The following is a 20,217-nucleotide window of genomic DNA, read 5'->3' on the forward strand; positions in this document are numbered from 1 at the left end:
ACTACAGAAATTGGCAAAGCGATAAAGGCGCGCACTGTTTAGCCCGGGGGCCCGATAACCCGCCATGTAAACAAAACTGGCCGGCCCCTGCTTGGCGGGAGGAGGTCGGAAAGGACACAGAGGATGGACAGGACTGATTTAGCTGAAAAATACCTCGAGAGAGAGAGAGAGAAGAAGGCTGGTTAGGCCAAAACTTGTAAAGGACACCTCAGAGGGGATAGGGGTGCCCTGCCTGTGTTTTCTCCCCACAGTAACACAAAACAACAGGGCTTGTTTGGCCTAACCCAGCAATACCAGGCCGGTGTGTAGTGGTTAGAGCGTGAGACTAGGACCTGGGAACCCTGGGTTCAAATCTCCCCTTGGTCATGAAAATCACTGGGTGACCTTGGGCCAGTCACTGCCTCTTAGCCTAACCCACCTGTTGCTGTGGGGATTAATTGAGGAAGGAAAGGAACCATGTATGCCACCTGAGATCCTTGGGGCATCAAAGCAATGCAATGCAGCCAATATAAGGGCCAATAAGAAAGAGAGCCGTGTGGCCTTGCTTTTGTGGGAGATTAGCGGCCAAACCTAACATATGCATATTCTTCTGTTGTAAACAAAACCTGCCCTTTTTCCCTTATGGGGTATCCAAGAGCCCATATAGAGTCCTTACGTAGGTTCCCTATTGGTAGGAGAAAATAACAGAGGCCAACCAGAGAATATTGAGAAGCAAAGCAGCAAGTAAGTCTGATCTTTATTGATCTGTTGCAATAGGGTGCTCCCCTCACACGCAGGAAAGGAGGAGGAACCCATATGACGCGCAAGGTCTTATATAGACAATTTAAATTCCCTGCCCTGGAGCTCAAGACCACCCCTCCATACATCATACATACATCACAGAAGGGGTGTAACCTAAGAACACCCCCCAGATACATCATACCTACATCACAGAACAGGTGGTCTAAAACAGAAATCTGAGTGACTTGTTTATCTCATCTGACAGGTTACCTGTTTAATGGTCACTTGATTGGATTGCCTGCTTATTTGATTGGATATGCTGCCTAGCCAGTCTTTTGTAATGATAAATACTTAGTAATGATAAATATTTAGTTCCTGAGTCAGGTCACAGGCTCACCCTATTCAAACACAGACATACCCTTAAGACAGGATTTGTGAAGGAAAAGACAATGGGGAGGCTTGTCCATTTTCCTTTGACCTTGCAGAGAAAACATTTGCTCAGTTTGGGAATCAAAATGGTTTCAGGTCGGTCTTCCTGTGCTGATCTATGTATGTGCTTGGTTGGTACACTTATGAACATTTAACATATATCTAAGACCTCAAAATTCCTATCACACTTGTTAGTTGGCATGAGAAGGGGCTAACACCACAGAGCTGTACTGCTGACAGGCAGATACTTGGACCATAGAAATGCGATTGGTAGAAAGGGCTCTGTGCGGTGTCATTTCCCCTCCTCTCCTGGAGAGAAAGGAGCATAGAGTACTTCCTGTTTCTCTCTCTCTTCCTTTGACCAACATGGGCTGCAGACATGCCTCCACTTGCTAAGATGTAAATATAAGCATGGCTTCTTCTTTTTTCCCCAGCCGGAGCTCACTGGAGCTCACCTCTCAGGTGGGTGCCATTGCCATTCTAAGAGAACAAGGGAGATGTTTGTGGTGAGCTCCGGCACCTATTTTTCTAGAAAAATAGCGCTGAATATAAGTATTTTGCCTGCATAGCTTTTACTGCTACTGTTGCTGACAACCAATGCATGGTTATAAAGTAAGTAAAACTTATCTTTAAACTTACTTTGCAAGTTGCTGCCTGATTCTTTGTTAAGTATGAGGGGGGAAACCAGCTTATTTCATTGCTCAAAAGGAGGCTTTGCAACCTAATTCCTATGCTTTTGATTTTGCTGCTGCCAAGGATAGGGTTTGTGAAACTCTCTTCAGCCCATACCCATGGGCACTTGGAGGGATAAATTGCAATTAATAAATCCTCTCCTAACCGTTAAAACCTTTGACCGCCGGGGAGGGTTTCCTGTGCACCTTTGCAGTGAGGTAGCAGCTGACTCAGTGTACTGCATGTCAGCAGGGCTAAGCATGAGTCTGTGGACAATCGTCTAAAACTTCCTGCCATGAGCTGAGGTCGCCATAGCTTAGCTGGTTAGAGCGTGGGGCTGATAACGCCAAGGTTGCAGGTTCGATCCCCATATGGGACAGCTGCATATCCCTGCATTGCAGGGGGTTGGAGCCTTTTCAGTCTTCCCTTCATATGCACAGGGATGTCACGAACTGACACGAACCCCGAGTTTCTCTGGCCAAATTCACACCATACATTTAAAGCACTGTAATACACCTTGCCAACAAAGGTCCATATAGTTAAAGCTATGGTTTTCCCAGTAGTGATGTATGGAAGTGAGAGCTGGACCATAAAGAAGGCTGATTGCCAAAGAATTGATGCTTTTGAATTATGGTGCTGGAGGAGAGAGACTCTTGAGAGTCCCATGGACTGCAAGAAGATCAGACCTCTCCATTCTGAAGGAAATCAGCCCTGAGTGCTCACTGGAAGGACAGATTGTGAAGCTGAGGCTCCGATACTTTAGCCACCTCATGAGAAGAGAAGACTCCCTGGAAAAGACCCTGATGTTGGGAAAGATGGAGGGCACAAGGAGAAGGGGACGACAGAGGATGAGATGGCTGGATAGTGTTCTCGAAGCTACCAGCATGAGTTTGACCAAACTGCGGGAGGCAGTGGAAGACAGGAGTGCCTGGCGTGCTCTGGTCCATTGGGTCACGAAGAGTCGGACGTGACTAAATGACTAAACAACAACAACAAATACACTTTGATGAAGCCCCCAGTGCTTTTTTTCTAAAAATAATAATAAATGTTTAGGGGTACTCTCATTTTCCTACTCCTATTGAAATACTGCCCCTCAATGAGGCCAAACTTAGATTCACAAAATGTTTAGGGGTATGCGTACCTCTGGTTCCCCCCAGAAAAAAGCACTGCTCCCCCCCCCAAGAATTCTGCTAGGAAGTGAGATCAATTGTTAAACCATTCTGACATTGTAGCTCTATGAGAGGAATAGAGGTCTCCTAGCAACTCACAGCACCCTTTAGAAACTACACTTCCCAGGATCCTTTGAGGTAAGGGCTTTACACTCCCTCTGGAGGAGCAGGTAGGTAGCTTTCGGGTGTTCCTGGATCTGCTGCTGTCCGTTGAGGTTCAGGTGGCCTCAGTGGCCCGGAGTCCCTTCCATCGGCTTTGGCTGGTGGCCCCACTACTCCTCTATCTGGACAGGGATAGCCTGACTACTGTTGTCTATGCTCTGGTAACCTCTAGCTTACATTAAAGTAAAGGTAAAGGGACCCCTGACCATTAGGTCCAGTTGTGACCGACTCTGGGGTTGCGGCGCTCATCTCGCTTTATTGGCCGAGGGAGCCGGCGTACAGCTTCCTGGTCATGTGGCCAGCATGACTAAGCCGCTTCTGGCGAACCAGAGCAGCGCACGGAAACACCGTTTACCTTCCCACTGGAGCGGTACCTATTTATCTACTTGCACTTTGACTTGCTTTCGAACTGCTAGGTTGGCAGGAGCAGGGACTGAGCAATGGGAGCTCACCCTGTCGCTGGGATTCGAACCGCCGACCTTCTGATCAGCAAGTCCTAGGCTCTGTGGTTTAACCCACAGTGCCACCCGTGTCCCCCTAGCTTACATTACTGTAACGCAATATATGTAGGGCTGCCTCTGAATTCAGTGGCCAGGTTGGGACAAGACGGTTTGAGCATATTACACCAATCCTGGCCCAACTGCACTTTCTGCCAATTCATAATGCTGGTTTTGACCTATAAAGCCTTAAACGGCTCAGGATACCTCAAGGACTGCCTCTCCCCATATAAACCATCCCAGACCTGTGTTCATCCTCTAAGGCCTTTCCACGTGTGCCTTCCTCCACGTGAGGTTCAGAGGGTGGCAACATGAGAATGGGCCTTTTCTGTGGTGGCTCCCCATTTGTAGAATGCTCTCCCTAGGAAGGCTCGCCTGGCGCCTTCATTGTATATTGGTAGGCACCAGGCGAAAACGTTTCTCTTCAACCAGGCCTTTAAATGTGTCTGTGGGAATGGGCGGTGGGTTATTGTTTTGCTGTTTTGCTTTACTTATTTATTTGTTCTTTTATCCTGTATTTTATTCTGTGAACTGCCCTGAGATCTTATGGTGAAGGGTGGCATATGAATCTAATAAATAAAATAAAAATAATTAGGGTGTGGCTGTAGTCCCAGGAAATGCCCCTTCCAGTCAGGAAGTGAGGTTTTGCTCTGTTTCCTCTTCCTTAGAAGTAAAATTACACCTATAGGATGCTGCCTTATACTGAATCAGACCTTTGGTTTGACTTTCCGTACTGACAGCTCTACAGGACGTGGGTGGTGCTGTGGTCTAAACCACTGAACCTCTTGGGCTTGCCGATCAGAAGGTCGGCGGTTTGAATCCCCTTGACGGAGTGAGATCCCATTGCTCTGTCCCAGCTCCTGCCAACCTAGCAGTTCGAAGCACACCAGCGCAAGTAAATAGGTACCTCTGCAGTGGGAAGGTAAACGGCATTTCTGTGCGCTCTGGCTTCCGTCACGGTGTTCTGTTGCGCCAGAAGTGGTTTAGTCATGCTGGCCACATGCCCCGGAAAGCTGTCTGTGGACAAATGCCGGCTCCCTTGGCCTGAAAGCGAGATGAGCGCCGCAACCCCATAGTTGCCTTTGACTGGACTTAACCGTCCAGGGGTCCTTTACCTTTTCACCTTTTACCTTACTGTCTGTACTGACAGCTCTCCTGGATTTCAGACTGGGGTCTCCCCTAGCCCTACCTGGAGATGAATTTGTGGCCTTCTGTGTGCAGGGCAGGTGCTGATATTTTGCTGATATTTAATTTTACCATTTACTATTCTATTGAATACTGGATTATTGAACACTGCTTTGTTTGATATAAGCTGACTGTTTTAAAGTTATTGTGACCTTTTTTGTATTTTATCAGATTGTTATTACATGTGCAATCTCCCCCGTCTATTTTGTTTCTTCTTCATCTTGTAAATCACCTTGTGTATAGTAAACAGAAAGGCAACATACAAATTAAAAGTGAAACAAAATGAAAATATGCCTGCTTAGGCAGCAACTGGAGAGGTACTGATGAGATGGGGCAACCGTCTGGTTTCCTCCAACTTTCCTATCCTGCGAAGAGTGGTGTAGCATGGATTGCCAGTGCCCAGGGCGGGTGGGAGGGAAATGGATGGAGTACCCATGCACATTCAATTGCCTGACAATGTCTACATCACCCAGGATATTGCAGCTACAGAGATAAGAAAAGAAGAGTTGTTCCGTTGTCTGGAGAGGTCACTTCCTGGTTCGCACAGGAGAAGCCATTTTCAACGGGTTGCTCACAACTGTATTAAGCCAGCACCGGGTGTTGGAATTTTGTGTCAATTTTGAGCCCAGGGCAACTGCCCCCATTCCCCCCCCCCCCACTACACTATGGCCTGCAATATTTGCATTACACCAACGAGGTGGGAGACCTCAGGCTCAGGTGCAAAATACAAGTTCAATTTATTCAACCCTCAGACTTCCCCCCAAGACCACACACTCTCCCAAGCCAAACACTCTCTTCCCAGGCTACACCCTTCAAAGCAAATCAGTCTTTTGAGCTTAAGCCGAGAAAGAGTATTCTCTATAAGATTGAATATCAATATACAGTGGTACCTTGGGTTAAGTACTTAATTCGTTCTGGAGGTCCGTTCTGAACATGAAACTGTTCTTAACCTGAAGCACCACTTTAGCTAATGGGGCCTCCTGCTGCCGCCGCGCCGCCGGAGCACGATTTCTGTTCTCATCCTGAAGCAAAGTTCTTAACCTGAAGCACTATTTCTGGGTTAGCGGAGTCTGTAACCTGAAGCGTATGTAACCCGAGGTACCACTGTACGTATCAAGACTTTGAGATTAGATCACTGGAGAAGCCTGGAATACTATCTTGGGAGTGTGCTACCTGCAAACCCCAATAAAAGGGCCCCATTGGGGGCGAACAGCAGCCCCTTGATTACTTGGACTGCCAGGGCGAAACAGGTGCAAAACACTGGCACCCTGTCATCTACAACTTCATTAACACCTATCTACAACTCCACTAGCATCTCTCGGTATTGTGAATAACACCGAACTTACCTTTTGTTGGTATCTTCATGAACTTATCTAAAAGACTGAGTTAAGCATTTGAAAAACCTATTGAAACCAGACATTATAAGTTCATCTTCGGTTGGGTAGTTCGCAAGTCTCTGTGGCTTTGTTTAATGTTTTGTATTTTTCTCAGAAGGTTGAGAAAGAATAGATAATTTATTATTCTGTGTATATTGATCGCCAACGTATTGCATGAGTCGCACTACCCCCTTCAAAAGTCTTACTTCATAGGCTCCTTGTATGTGAGGGGGGGTTGTTTGTTTGGGGGTTTTTGCCTCTCTGGATGGTGTCCTTGTCAGGAACTGGCAGGATTAGGAAGGGTGGTAGGAGTTGCCTGCCCAAAAGCCCCCAGGGAGGGCGCAGAAGATGACGATTTAGATCCTGGATCCTGGTGGTGGAATACCAGCCACACTTCAGAGCAGGAGACCCACTGGGAGGTACAAGTAGCAGGAAGTGTGAGGGATCACGGAGAGGCAGGTGGGCCCAGCACAGGACAGAGAGATGAGGTTTCCAGTTTGCATGCTGACTCCGACAGAGGGGAGCCAGACCCTGCAGCTTTTGAGAGGGATTTTAAACTGTGAGAGCAGCAGATGTTGTTTTATGCTGCTATGTGCCTCAGAATCAGTTCTGCAAATATTAGTCAGCCTCGTATATAAATTCATGTAAATATGTTCCAGTATACCAAGTAAAGCAATGTGTTATTTTAAACTTTTAAACCACGGGTTTTGCGCAGTCTTTTCTAGGAAGGGAGAAAAGAGAACTGTTTCAAAAGGGCCAAACGACTCGGGGAAACTTCCGCATAATTAAAGCATAATTGCCACAGAGCTCTCCTGCGCCACCAACAGCACACCCTCTCCAGCCCCCTGACTCCCAGAATGCGAAGGATGTTGCTGAGGAACAAGCCAGACAGGCACAGAAAGTAGGTTTCTGCCATGGCGGAAGATTACAGGGGCAAAGACCTGACTCAGAGGGCTAGAGAGCAAAGGAGAGGCGTTTTCATCCCTCAAAAGGTTTTTGATTTGAGTTCCTACTGAAATGAGGCTGCATTTTAATGCTTTTTAATCTTGTTTTTAAGTTGTATTTCAATCAATTGTTTTTATATCTGGTGTTAGCCGCCCTGAGCTCGGTCTTGGCTGGGGAGGGCGGGGTATAAATAAATTTTATTATTACTATTATTATTAAAGTGGTACCTCAGGTTAAGTACTTAATTCGTTCCGGAGGTCCGTACTTAACCTGAAACTGTTCTTAACCTGAAGCACCACTTTAGCTAATGGGGCCTCCTGCTGCCACCGCACCGCTGGAGCACGATTTCTGTTCTCATCCTGAAGCAAAGTTCTTAACCTGAAGCACTATTTCTGGGTTAGCGGAGTCTGTAACCTGAAGCATATGTAACCTGAGGTACCACTGTATTATTATTATTATTTACGAGCTTTAATAAAGAAGCTACGGTAACTGCATGTTAGCCTCGAAGCTACGGTAACTGCATGTTAGCCTCTTTGGCCTGTGAGTGACCTGCTTGTCCTGTCAGCCCCTTGACAGCCCTTGAGCTCCGATAACGCCTCTTCGTTGTCTGGGCGGAGGATAGAGAGGGTGTAAAATTCATGTCTGTGGCTCCACCCACTTTTGCCTCTGACCCCGCCCACCGCAGCTATGTAGCCCCCAGATGGCTAAAGGAGCCACATGTCCCTCAGGTTAACAACCCCTGCATTGCACATTTAAAAAAACAAAAAACACCAGTCATTATTTTCCATGGACATGACTTTATTCATTTAATACTTTTTAGGAATATATCTGTATAAGTCTGAAACGTCAAGCTAAATATCTCAGGAGCAGGATTGCCCGGTTGCTACATGATGAAGAGCAGAGAAGAAAGAAAGTCGTCGCATAAATACTTTTTACAGGGAAATAATAAATATGCCATTTTAATCTTGGGAAATGCAGTTTTTCCGTTGCCAAGTCCACCAGTGGAAACAAATCCTAAAGGCCACACACACACATATATCTTACAAGTTGACGAAGCAGGAACAATTGGGGGAAGGGACATGCCCAGGTGCTGAATTTTGTCTTGTTTAAAGCAGGTTTGGAGTCCAGCAACATCTGGAAGGGCTGCCAATTCCGTATGGGCCATCCAGATGTTGATGCCTGGAGGATGCTAAAAGAATTGGAAGGGAGCACTAAACCAAGCGCAGCTGAGCTCATGTGCAGCACATGTTTCCCACTGCCAAATAACCGAGACTCACACATCTGGATTTAGGGGGGAAGGTGTCCAAGTCCAGGGAATGAACTCCAAGGAGGCTTGAGGCCTGGGTGCTGCTCGTTTCAGAAACAGAAAATTACTTTAATTCCTGTTTCAGTGACGGCAGAATTGGCAACACGTTCAAAGTTCTCTGGATCAGCCATGAGGCATCTAGAACTAGGTAGGTCTCCAGTGGACAGAATATTGGTCTTTCTTGGGCTTCAAATCCTAGCTTGGCCATAAGTCTATTGGGTGCCTTCTGGCAAGTCAGTGTCTCTAAATATACCCACTTACTTAGGACTCAGGGGTCATCTTTTAACTTTTCCTCCTTCTCTTTCCAGGCACATGTCTGTGGTTTAAACTCTGATCTGAACATTTTGTCTGTGTGTGTGTGTGTGTGTGTGTGTGTTTGCCCTGGAGCTTTCCTTGCAAAAACCCGCTTTTTGGCGCTCAGTCGGAGCAAATGTCAAGCTGGGTTTTCTGCAGATTGCCATTTGCTCTGATTCAGCTTTAAAGAGCTGGTTTTTGAGGAAAATCTCTGGAGCAAAAAAACAACAACGAAGGTGCTCAGACACGGAGCATTAAAGCATGGACCGTGCCTGGAAAGAGCAGAGGAAAGTTAAGTGTGAATCATCCCTAAGCCTTGCTGAAATCAGTGGGAATTACTTCTGAGAAGGCATGGATAGGATTGTAACGGACGCAAAACTAACACATATGGAGGAAGCCCCTTTTGACTGCAGTGAGACTTGCACCCATAGGCTCGGACTGCAAGCCTCACTGGAGCAAAATGGGGATATCTATGACTTCCTGCACAAAAGGTTTTTATCGAGTGCAATGGAAATTCTTTATCCTTGGTTATTATTATTGTTGCTGCTGCAGCAGTGAAACGGTCTTCCTCGGTGTTTTAAAAGGAGGTTTCCAGCCCTCATTGTTGCAGAGAACAGCTTTTAAGCATCAGCTGTGTGTTGGCATTGTAGAAACAACATTCTAGTTCTAATCCAGATCAAAGGCTAGGAAGGGGGCGGGAAGTGGCAAATGCCTAAACCGACAAGCCACATTATACTGAGCTGCACCAGATCAACTGCATCCTAAGAATCAACGAATGGTCAAGACAAACAAGGGAACACCAGGGTGGCTCCATATGTGCCGAGGTTGACGCACCTGTTGATGAACACATCACAAATGAAAGGAGTAACTCCATGGTGCAGACTTCTAACTTCTGCACAGCTACCATATCTGGTCCACGTTTAGAAACCTATTTCCACAAACAGATTGAATCCACTTGACTGGAGCAAATGAATCTGGGTCCCCTCTGAATTGCCCTTGTGTTCCTACAAACCGCCCCCCGCCCAAAAAGAAATATTTTTTCTGCCACTTTGAGGACTAGAAACTTGTTTTGCCTTTCCCTTTTTTTAAAAAAATTGGGACTCCCAGAATACTAGTAAAAGGCTGCTGCACGGTATATACTTTCTGACTCTAAAATAGCAAACCACATTCAGCCTTCAAGCACCCTATATTTATATACAAGTCAGGCTCTGTACAATACTGCATGGTTTTAAAATCTCCCATTCTTTTGGGTTTCCTGGTCCAACTTGCCCCTGCAAAGTGAGCTGTCTGCAAAGAAGTGTGTGCATTTGGCACTGTACAATAAGGCATGATTTCATTTTTAATTTTTTAAGTGTCCCACTTCTCCTGGTGAATGGAAAGACAACCCAACAGATCACAGGACAGGAAGTAAATACGTCCCGCTGACCAAGAGCTTAGCGCATAGTTCAGGCAATGCTGCGGCAAGGAGCGACGCATTAATTTGTGAAGTAGCAAGGATAGCAGAGAAGGCGTGCAGGTGAGCACACACCTGGAGAGATGTCACCTGGTTCTAAACTGATGTTTGCTTTCGCAGAGAGGTGCCAGTCCTTTGTCAAACAGAGTCAGGGCAAGGAAAGGGAGGCAGCAGAAGAAGTTGGCCCTGCTCACTCGCTTTGGCCTTTCGAATCACACCACCCCTTGCGGACCCTCTGAGCGACTCATCTCTCAGGCCTCCTCCAGCTCAGTTTCGCTCTGTCCATTCCCCCCACCCCACCCTTCACCTCTCTCCTCCGACCACCTTGAGGAGAGTCGGATAGCTTTTGGGCTGCATGAGCTCTGAACCTCCAACCGAGGCGGCGGCCATGGAGACCCCTCGACACCATCCCCCGCTCACTCCATTCCATGTTTATCCAGTAGCCATCAACAACAATGAAAAGAGAGGGTGGGCCATGCAGAAAACAAAAATCTGGGCTGGGCCTCGCCAACGGCCCCTCCGCTTAGTAGGAGTTCTCCAGCTCCGGCTGGTTGGCCTTACTGCCCCTGACCCTGGAGAGACGTGGCTTTTTGTTCTTCTGGGGCCGGCCAGCCTCTTTGCTGAAATCCTTGAGCTGGGAGCGGTTGTGGTAGCGGGTGTAGCGCTTGCACTTGCAAGCGGTGACGACTCTGATCTTGATAGTCCGCAGTTCCTCGTCAGGGCAGGCCAGCTGGATGCGCTGGGAGCGGCTGTGCGCCGGGATGCAGCGGTAATCCAAAGCGTTCTGCCGCCACCATTTCCCCTTGCCAATGGAGTTGGGGAGGAGGTGGGAGGGGAGGCACTGGCCGGAACAGACCAGCTCCCTTAGCGGCTTGATGCTGCGGCACAGACCGTCGGTGATGTAGCGGGTCGAGTATGTTTCCCGGCAGCTGAACTCCAGGGGTTCTAAGAGAGAAAGAAGGATGGGTTGTTTTTTATGGAATAGCCAGTATGCTGAAGTCAAATTACTGCACGAAGGGGTTAATACCATAGAGTTAGCTGCCCTGTCAGGCTCAGCTAGGTCACTTCCCCTCACCTTGGGAGGAGGGTAATCAAACCTATTGTTTCCCCTCAGTAGCCCCACCAACTACTAGGATCTTTGGGCCTGCACATTTTTGGATTTTGTCCCACCTACAACCAGTATGCAGTCACTTCCCCCGGAAGAAATGCAGGCTTTGATCCTGAAAATATTCCACACCCGCCCAGACGGCACTTGATGCTCTGAATGAGCACAAAACCAGCCGTCAAAGTCTTCAATGGATTCTGTCTGATTTGCTATTTGGCAGGAGTCAAATAGAGTTTTCTACGCACCACTAAAGTTCTGGCCAATCAGTGAGCTCACCTGACAGGACATCAGTTAGCCTATTCCAAGTTCAGAAAAACAACAGCTGTACCACTGAGCTGTTCCACTTCAACCAATGGAGGGCGCTTACACGGCTGGAGGCTCTTTCATTTAAAAAAAGCCTTAATACATAAAAAATATGTGTAGTGGAGGTAGTAGTGAGAGATTACCTGGAACCTGCTACAGACTAACTGTAAACCACTTGGAGTTTTTTCCCTGCCTCTTACAATTAGCAATATATACATTTTATTAAACCCACCAGCAGGCTGAAGTGGTACAACCCAGAAACAGGTTTGCCACCTCCTCGCCTGCTATGTCAGAACTAGGCCTTAGGCAGATTCTACAGGACCTTGGAGAGCTCCTCAGGGGGAAGCAGGTGTGGCTCCAACAATGACCAGATGTCAACAGGGAATATGAACCCCCCTTCTCCAGGGCAGAACAAAACATCGGAGTGAAACTTGGATGGCTGTAAATGGAGTTTAGACAAATCCCTGGAGGATAAGGCTATGAATGGCTACTAGGGATGATTTTCCAACGTTGTAAGTGGTGTGCTTCTGAATACTAGTTACTGGGGAGCATACTGTCACACTCAGGACCTGCTTGTGGGCTTCCTATAGTTATTTGGCTGGCCCCTGTGAGCTGCCTAGGGAACCAGGCAGAGGGCCTTCTCGGTAGTGGCGCCCGTCCTGTGGAATGCCCTCCCACCAGATGTCAAAGAAATAAACAACTATCTGACTTTTAGAAGACATCTGAAGACAGCCCTGTTTAGGGAAGCTTTTAATAGTTGATGAATTATTGTATTTTAATATTTTGCTGGAAGCCGCCCAGAGTGGTTGGGGAAACCCAGCTAGATAGGCGGGGTATTATCATCATCATTATCATCATCTTTAATAATAATAATAATTTATTATTTATACCCCGCCCATCTGGCTGAGTCTCCCCAGCCACTCTGGGCGGCTTCCAATAGAGTGTTAAAAACAATACAGCATCAACTATTAAAAACTTCCCTAAACAGGGCTGCCTTCAGATGTCTTTTAAAGATAAGATAGCTACTTATTTCCTTCACATCTGAAGGGAGGGCGTTCCACAGGGCGGGCGCCACCACTGAGAAGGCCCTCTGTCTGGTTCCCTGTAACCTCACTTCTCGCAATGAGGGAACCGTCAGAAGGCCCTCGGTGCTGGATCTCAGTGTCTGGGCTGAACGATGGGGGTGGAGACCTTCTTTGGCCTGATCCAGTGGTGCTCTTCTTATGTACTTAGATTCTCTTCGTCAAGAGAGCCCCATAGATTGTTCAACCTTAGACTGGCCCTCCAGCTAATTTGGAAAATGTGGGGTCTCAGGAGGCAGTCTCTGGCTTGCATTTTTGCAGGCCTCTGAGTAATAGGACAGCACAATGCCCATCCAGAAATTGGACTCAGCCAAAAACTTCGATGTAACTTGCCAAAAAAGAAAAAAAAGAGGAAGGAGATCATTCAATGGGAATGTGAAGGCGTCGGGGCTGTGAAAGATCCAAAGCAGCCCGCAATCCCTTTAACAACAACAACAAAAATCAGCAAGGAGTGATATGCAGATAGGCTACACAAAAGATTTGTTTCTAAAACTGGAGCTGTTCTGATAACGGAGAGGAACAGGTATGGTTATGACCCAGAGGAAGAACATTCTAGAATTGCTTGCTCAGCCCAATTTCAGGAAGGTGACTGTTTCCTAAGCAAAGTATGAGCTTCCCCCATGCGGGCAGAAGCAGGAAGTGGGCTGATAATCCGAGACAGAACATGGGAAGGAGCTTGCGAGTGTGCCAACTTCTCATGCGGTTGTTGGTGACAAGATCCCACAGACACACATTGTCAGAGGGCTGTCACTTACGCCTCGAAACAGCCGCACGCTCAGGGGCCAAGCGAGAAGTCACTTTCATTACACGAATAGCAACGGCACCTGCTTGTATTTTTATTTTATTTTTAATTTAGCAATTGGCATTGTGGGGAGGGGAGGGTTTTCATCAGGACCACAGGGCATGGGGAAGAGGAAGTTTGAGCCTTCCCTCCCCGGCTGCAGTCCTGCAGGGACCCCCCTCCTCTGCACACACACAAGTGAAAAACAGAACAAGGCTTCTGCACCTCCATGAAGCTACAAGTTTGTCATGCAAAGCCTAACCAAGTACAGTGGTGCCTTGGGTTACATACGCTTCAGGTTACATACGCTTCAGGTTACAGACTCCGCTAACCCAGAAATAGTACCTCGGGTTAAGAAATTTGTTTCAGGATGAGAACAGAAATCGTGCTCCGGCGGCACAGCAGCAGCAGGAGGCCCCATTAGCTAAAGTGGTGCTTCAGGTTAAGAACAGTTTCAGGTTAAGAACAGACCTCCAGAACGAATTAATTACTTAACCCGAGGTACCACTGTATATGGTTCTGTTCTATGGTACAAGAGAGCTCAGACCTTGATCCCCAGGACTCCTTCCAATTCTGTGATTCTAACGCTTGTCCTCTTGTGACTGAGGTGAGGACAGGATCCTGTGGGTTGCTGCCAATACTGCTCCTACTCAGAGTTAGCCCATTAAAGGACACGGCTCACTTTGGTTCATTAATTGCAACGGGTTTGCTCCTATTTGGATACTACCCTGTGCAGTAGGATTTTTGCGAGGATATCAAAGTTAGGATTTACACACACAGAGAGACAACACACACACACACACACACACACACACACACACACAGATGTTTTTAGAAGGGGCTCAATCCCACCGCCCTGAGATTAAGAGTCTCATGGTCTACAGGCTGAGCTATTCCAGATCCAATCCCCATTTCCAGGTACATTTCCAGGTGCTTCAGTCCAGGTCGTGGAGAAAACAGGAACTTTCATACATCAGCAACCTCAAAATGGAATGAGTTACATCTAGGGTGCACCCAAAAGGCTTTGTTTGCATCAGTTCTCCCTCTCATATTTTATAATGGGACCAAAATAAAGGGGAAACAAACAGTAGATTTGTTTTCCCCATCTGCAAACTGTTTGAGTCAGAATTACTTTATGAGTAGTAAGACCCCCTTCTCTCACCCTGTCATGGCAAGGCACATTCTGGGTGCTTATCCACACACAGATCTGTTTTTCAGGCAAAGTAGCTCAGTCGATCAGTCCTTCCCTCCCAGCCTGCCATTTCTAGCAAGTTTGTGGGGAGCAGCCTTCTAGTTTGGCACGGGACATTGCAAAGAGCACTGTGATGTAGTTCATAAGGATTGGGAAATAGGTTGGTTTCGGTTTTTCCAATCTCCAGATCTCCACATCAGTTAGCAATTTTTTTCTCATGAAAATTCACAAGTATTTTAATGCAAATATCTTCTAATGCTTTTCTGTTGTTTTTGCAAAATCAGTTTTTCCTAATACAAAGCATTTCTGTATCTTATTTTCACCAACATATGCCTTTCTATGCACATTTATCTTAAAAAAATTATCGGTTTTTTGCACTTACAAAAATGCAAGTGTGCCCTTTTGCACACTTATCTGAAGAGCAGCGCTGCAAAATTCAGAGCAGTACAAATTTTTTAAAACTTCTGATCGCCGAAGAATTGATGCTTTTGAATTATGGTGCTGGAGAAGACTCTTGAGAGTCCCATGGACTGCAAGAAGATCAAATGCATCCATTCTTAATGAAATCAGCCCTGAGTGCTCACTGGAAGGACAGATTGTGAAGCTGAGGCTCCAGTACTTTGGCCACCTCATGAGAAGAGAACACTCCCTGGAGAAGACACTGATGTTGGGAAAGATGGAGGGCACAAGGAGAAGGGGGCGACAGAGGATGAGATGGTTGGATAGTGTTTTCGAGGTTACCAGCATGAGTTTGACTAAACTGCGGGAGGTAGTGGAGGACAGAGGTGCCTGGCGTGCTCTGGTCCATGGGGTCACGAAGAGTCGGACACGACTAAACGACTAAACAACAACATATTTCGCATCTTGTTTCAGAGAATGTGAATTAAGTAGGTTCGCCTTTAAATGCAAATTGAATTCAATTTCTCCTCCACCCTAGAGGTCAGAACATCATACTGTCTCATTGCAAAACCTGATTGAAGCCCTAACTGAAGATATCATCCCGCAATACTCCGCAGTGTTCGTGGGTCATATTTCAGGACAAATTGCTACCTTCTTAAGAGCATTTTCACACATGTCCTTTGGCGAGCCTTCCTGTTACGATCTAATCATTGATCTTGCAGGACAGGAAGCAAAGGAGACATGCTTGCAATGCCAACAAACATTCTGGCCGAATAGGTTTTATGTTTAACAAAATCTGGTCGAAACAAAAGCCGCTTTTAAGTCTCACGGATGAAAACGGCTACTGGGGGACCAAATGGCTGTAAAAAATTATTGGCCCATGAAGTGTGAAAGCTTTCATGTTATACAGAGCTTCTTTGCTAGGGGACAGTTCTTGGCTGTGTGCAACAAGCAAGGCAGATTACAAGAGGCAGAAGGTGTGGTCTTGAAGGCACGTTGTGTTGCAGAGACCTTCCTGAAACAAAGCGGGTCAGGATCTAGTCCTGGGAGACCACGTGGGGCTGTCCTAGTCCCAAAGAATGGTCTGAAGGCAGCTTGTGCTGCAGCCTTCATGAAGGCAAGCAGATAGCTCAATTGGTAGAGCATGAGACTCTTAATCTCAGGGTCCTAGGTTCGAGATGCATGCTGGGCGAAAGATTCTTGCGTTACAGGGGGTTGGACTAGATGTACCTTCCAACTCTTCTATGATTCTGTATGGATCTGTGCCTGAGCAGTGCCTGGGCTGGAGACCACCTGCGAAGACTGCACAATGCTGCCCTTCGTAGGGTAAATCAATGCAATTCTTGAAAAGTCATTCCAGGAGCCTAATCACTAAATCTTTAGCACCTGTGGTGGGGTGGGACCATAGCTCAGGGGAGAAAGCACAGGCTCTGCATGCCAAGCACTCCAGGTTCAATTCCCAGCTCCTCCAGGGAAAGGATCTCAGGTTGCAGGGGAAAGGTCCGTTGCTTAGAAGCAAAGTAATTGCTTTCCTCCTGAGTGCGATTCCCAGCATCCCTGGACAGCTGCTACTGGTCCATGTGAACAATGCTGAGCCAATGGTCTGACTCCATAGAGGGCACCTTCTGCTGTTCCTCCTCCGATCCCAGCTAATGGGAAATTCCTCTGCCTTCACCTAGAGACCCTGGAGAGCTCCTGTGAGGCAAAGCTCACAGATAGCTCAGCTGGTAAGAGCATGAGACTCTTGATCTCAGGGTTGGGGGTTCGAACCCCGCATTGGGCAAAAGTTTCCTGCATTGCATGGGCAGTGGATTTAGATGACCTCGGGGTCCCTTCCAACTCAATGGTTCTATAAAAATGAAAACCAGGGATGGTGGCACCTGTCGGCTTCCAGATCTTGATGGACTCCAACTGCTATCATCCTGGACCACTAGGACTGATGTGAGTTGGAGTCCGACCACATCTGTGTCACCACAGGTTTTCCCTTATCCGTGGAACAACATCAAATGTGTGCACTAACCTGCAGCAAATGGTACCTGCTTACTCTGCTACAACAGCCAGCTAGAGATGCCCACACACCTGAGAACTAGAAGAAGTTGCTTTCTCTTTCTCTCTGTTTATATATTGTTTTCCTTACCTGTCCTGCCCAGGGCAACTTGCAGGTGCCTCTCTCCTTGTTGCGCCCGGTTGTTCATGGTGTCGTTGTCACTCTGGACGTACGGTTGCTCGGCCGGCGGCTCGGTATTCTCCGGGAAGTCGGGCACAATCTCCGTGGCATCATTTTTAAGCACTTGCCAGCCTCGCCCCGAAGGGAGGAAGACTTGGAAGAAGATGCAGAAAGAGCAGAGAGCCTGAGACGTCTGCATGTTCAGGCCAGGCAGCAGTGGGGAAGGCTGTGGGAGAGATGCCTTTCGGTCTTCTTGTCCTCTTGGAGCCTAAGCGATGCAAAACCAAGGCCTCCTTTTTAAATTCCTTCTTAGAAACCGGCCGGCCAATGGCAAGGGAGTGGGAGGGGCCAGGGGTGTGTAGGGGTGTTGAGTGGGGTGTTTGAAGATTCATTCATGCCAATTTGTCTGTGCAGAGAGAGAGAGAGAGAGAGACAGAGAGGAATTTGAGGGAGGGGGGAGTTGCGGTTGCAGCATCTACAAACTCTGTTTACCCTCACCCAAGCTTTTCTTGCTTGCTTCTTTCAAGGAAAGAAAAACTGGCAAGGCTCGGACTATGAGTGGGTTGTCATGGTCTGTATAGATCTGCCAGACATTTCTCCTGCCACTTGGACAAAAAAAAAGTGAAATAAAACTTTTTTCTTCTTTTTTTGGCTGCCTGGACTCCAGCGAGTTTTCTGAACGGTTCAGAGCTTAGATTGCAGAGTCTCCCGATCATAATCCTAGAACTGAGAAGTATGAAGGAATGAGAAAACTGTGTTGGGAAAACTGCATACAAGCCCAGATTGGGAAACTGATACACCTACGATTTTCAAGCAGTTATCGTGTGCTCGACATAGCTCTCTGGAGACAAAATGCAGCCCAAACTTAATCCTCTTGGGCCAATCTGACAGGCAATTCTCCTATTTAAACAAAAGTCTCCTTCTGACCCGAGGATCCTGATGGAAGATCATTTTTAGCAGAAATTCCACTTGGTGTCAGAGGAGAGAAATTCCCAAGGGATTAAGAATATAAAACAATGGTAAGAATACTGGAAGGGACGCGGATGGCGCTGTGGGTTAAACCACAGAGCCTAGGGCTTGCCGATCAGAAGGTTGGCGGTTCGAATCCCCGCAACGGGGTGCGCTCCCGTTGCTCGGTCCCTGCTCCTGCCCACCTAGCAGTTCAAAAGCATGTCAAAGTGCAACTATATAAATAGGTACCGCTCCAGCAGGAACGGCGTTTTCGTGCGCTGCTCTGGTTCGCCAGAAGCAGCTTAGTCATGCTGGCCACATGAAGTGGAAGCTGTCCGTTGGCTCCCTTGGGCAATAAAGCGAGATGAGCGCCGCAACCCCAGAGTCAGTCACCACTGGACCTAATGGTCAGGGGCCCCTTTACCTTTGACAATACTGGAAGCAGCCTTATATTCATAGAATCATAGAACTGCAGAGTTGGAAGAGACCCAAGGGTCATCTAGACCAACCCCATGCAATGGAAGAATCTCAGCTAAAGCATCCATAACAGATGGACACCCAACCTCCGCTTAAAATACCCTCCAAGGAAGGAGAGCACACCACTTCTCTGTTCTACTCAGCTCTTACTGTCAGAAAGTTCTTCCCAGTGTTTAGTCAGAATCAACTTTCTTGTAATTTGAAGTGATGGGTTCGAGTCCTGCCCATATTGAGTCTATCTGTCTGCACTGATCGGCAGCAGTTCTCCAGGGTTTCAGAAAAGGACTTTACCCCGATCCTACTTAGAACTGCCAGGGAAGCAGATGTTCTACCACTGAGCAACTTCTCCAAAGTTCTACTGGCCCAGACACACGGTTCAGCTCCTTTAGCCTCCTATTTTTCACAATGACCAAGCGGACGTGCTTCTGGGAATCCTGCAAACCACGTATATTCTCTCCCACCCCCATATCACCTCTGAACGTGGTAGCCCCAAAGCATCTCAGCCCCCAGGAGCTGGCGCCCCTGTTCTATCATTTCCATATTGGCTGCCTTTTCTGTAAACCAGTGTATGCAAAGATGAATCCAGATCTCTGTTTGGGTACTGATTTCATTCATTTCCAGTGCATACGTTCTTCTTGTTCCTAAAGTGCTGAGCTTTACGGAGTGTGTGTGTGTATCATTTTACATCAAACAAAAAAGATATAATTTCACTTCAAATTCCAGTACCCCATTTTGACCTCCCTCCCCTCCCCTTTCTGCAGTTGCTTATGTTCATAATATCTTAGCTGCATCTCCTAATTTAAGCCTAATTATTATCCCATACATTCAAGATTCCTATTTTCTCACTGCGTGTCTTTGCGTTAACCCTGCTAATGATTGTATCTGTTTGCAATCATTTTTAAAATACCCAATAAACGATTTCCACTCTAAATTAAAAGAGTATTGAATCTTCTTGATTTCTTAGTCTTCCAGCAAGTTTCGCCATTTCTGCATATTCCAATAGTTTTTGCTGCCATTCTTCTTTGGTCGAGACATTGTCTACTTTCCATTTTGGGAGACAAATACCATACGAGCTGCTGTGGTCGCACACGTAAATAAGTTTTTATAATTTTCAGATATCTCTAATCCCAATATCCCGAAAAGAAAAGCCTCTGGTTTCTTAGAAAAGGTTACGAGCTTTGAGGGATTTTATGGATTTTGCCGCCGCCGCTGCTGTTTCTCAGTAGGCATGGAGCTTGCAAAATGGCACCATGCACGATCTGGTGAGTAGATTAACACACGAGGGAGGTCTTAAAATGATATTGTCACCAGAAGAAATTAGAGAACTGGTGAATGTCTGCCACAAATGCAAGATCAGAGAAGGATTTGATCAAGATAATGGTGGGGGGGCAGAGATCTCAGTCCAGAATTTCAGATCAGCCTTCTGCCTCTTTAATGGAGGCCGAGCCTATTTGGGGAGGACGACCGCCCCCCCAAGTGGTGAACAATGGGCCAAACTAAATGCTATGTTAATTTTGTGGCTTGCCCTTTTTTCTTTCAAAGGCTGTGGGTG

At 47.0% G+C, this 20,217-nt stretch overlaps 1 protein-coding gene and 1 long non-coding RNA gene across 2 annotated transcripts; one reads left to right on the forward strand and one right to left on the reverse strand.

Moving 5' to 3' along the window:
* Window positions 1-5,995: 5,995 nt before the first annotated feature.
* On the forward strand, window positions 5,996-8,118 carry LOC310748222. The gene is made up of 2 exons (XR_014541219.1): window positions 5,996-6,155; window positions 7,976-8,118. It is a non-coding gene; the product is annotated as an uncharacterized lncRNA (long non-coding RNA).
* SOST (sclerostin) lies at window positions 7,942-18,027 on the reverse strand. Its single transcript, XM_083583619.1, has 2 exons — window positions 17,208-18,027; window positions 7,942-11,153 (listed from the first exon to the last, which is right to left on the reverse strand). The coding sequence occupies exons 1-2, from the start codon at window positions 17,434-17,436 to the stop codon at window positions 10,732-10,734; spliced, it is 651 nt and encodes a 216-aa protein (XP_083439745.1). The 5' UTR covers window positions 17,437-18,027; the 3' UTR covers window positions 7,942-10,731.
* Between the last annotated feature and the right edge of the window lie 2,190 nt (window positions 18,028-20,217).

This window comes from Podarcis filfolensis, assembly GCF_964270895.1.
Source record: "Podarcis filfolensis genome assembly, chromosome: 13".
Taxonomy (NCBI): Eukaryota; Metazoa; Chordata; class Lepidosauria; order Squamata; family Lacertidae; genus Podarcis; species Podarcis filfolensis.

Excerpts from the sequence above, each read along its gene's own strand:
- SOST (XM_083583619.1), bottom strand. The coding sequence starts at position 17,436 with ATGCAGACGTCTCAGGCTCTCTGCTCTTTCTGCATCTTCTTCCAAGTC. Across the intron at positions 11,154-17,207 it reads AGTTGCCCTGGGCAGGACAG|AACCCCTGGAGTTCAGCTGC; the intron begins GTAAGGAAAACA and ends TTTCTCTCTTAG.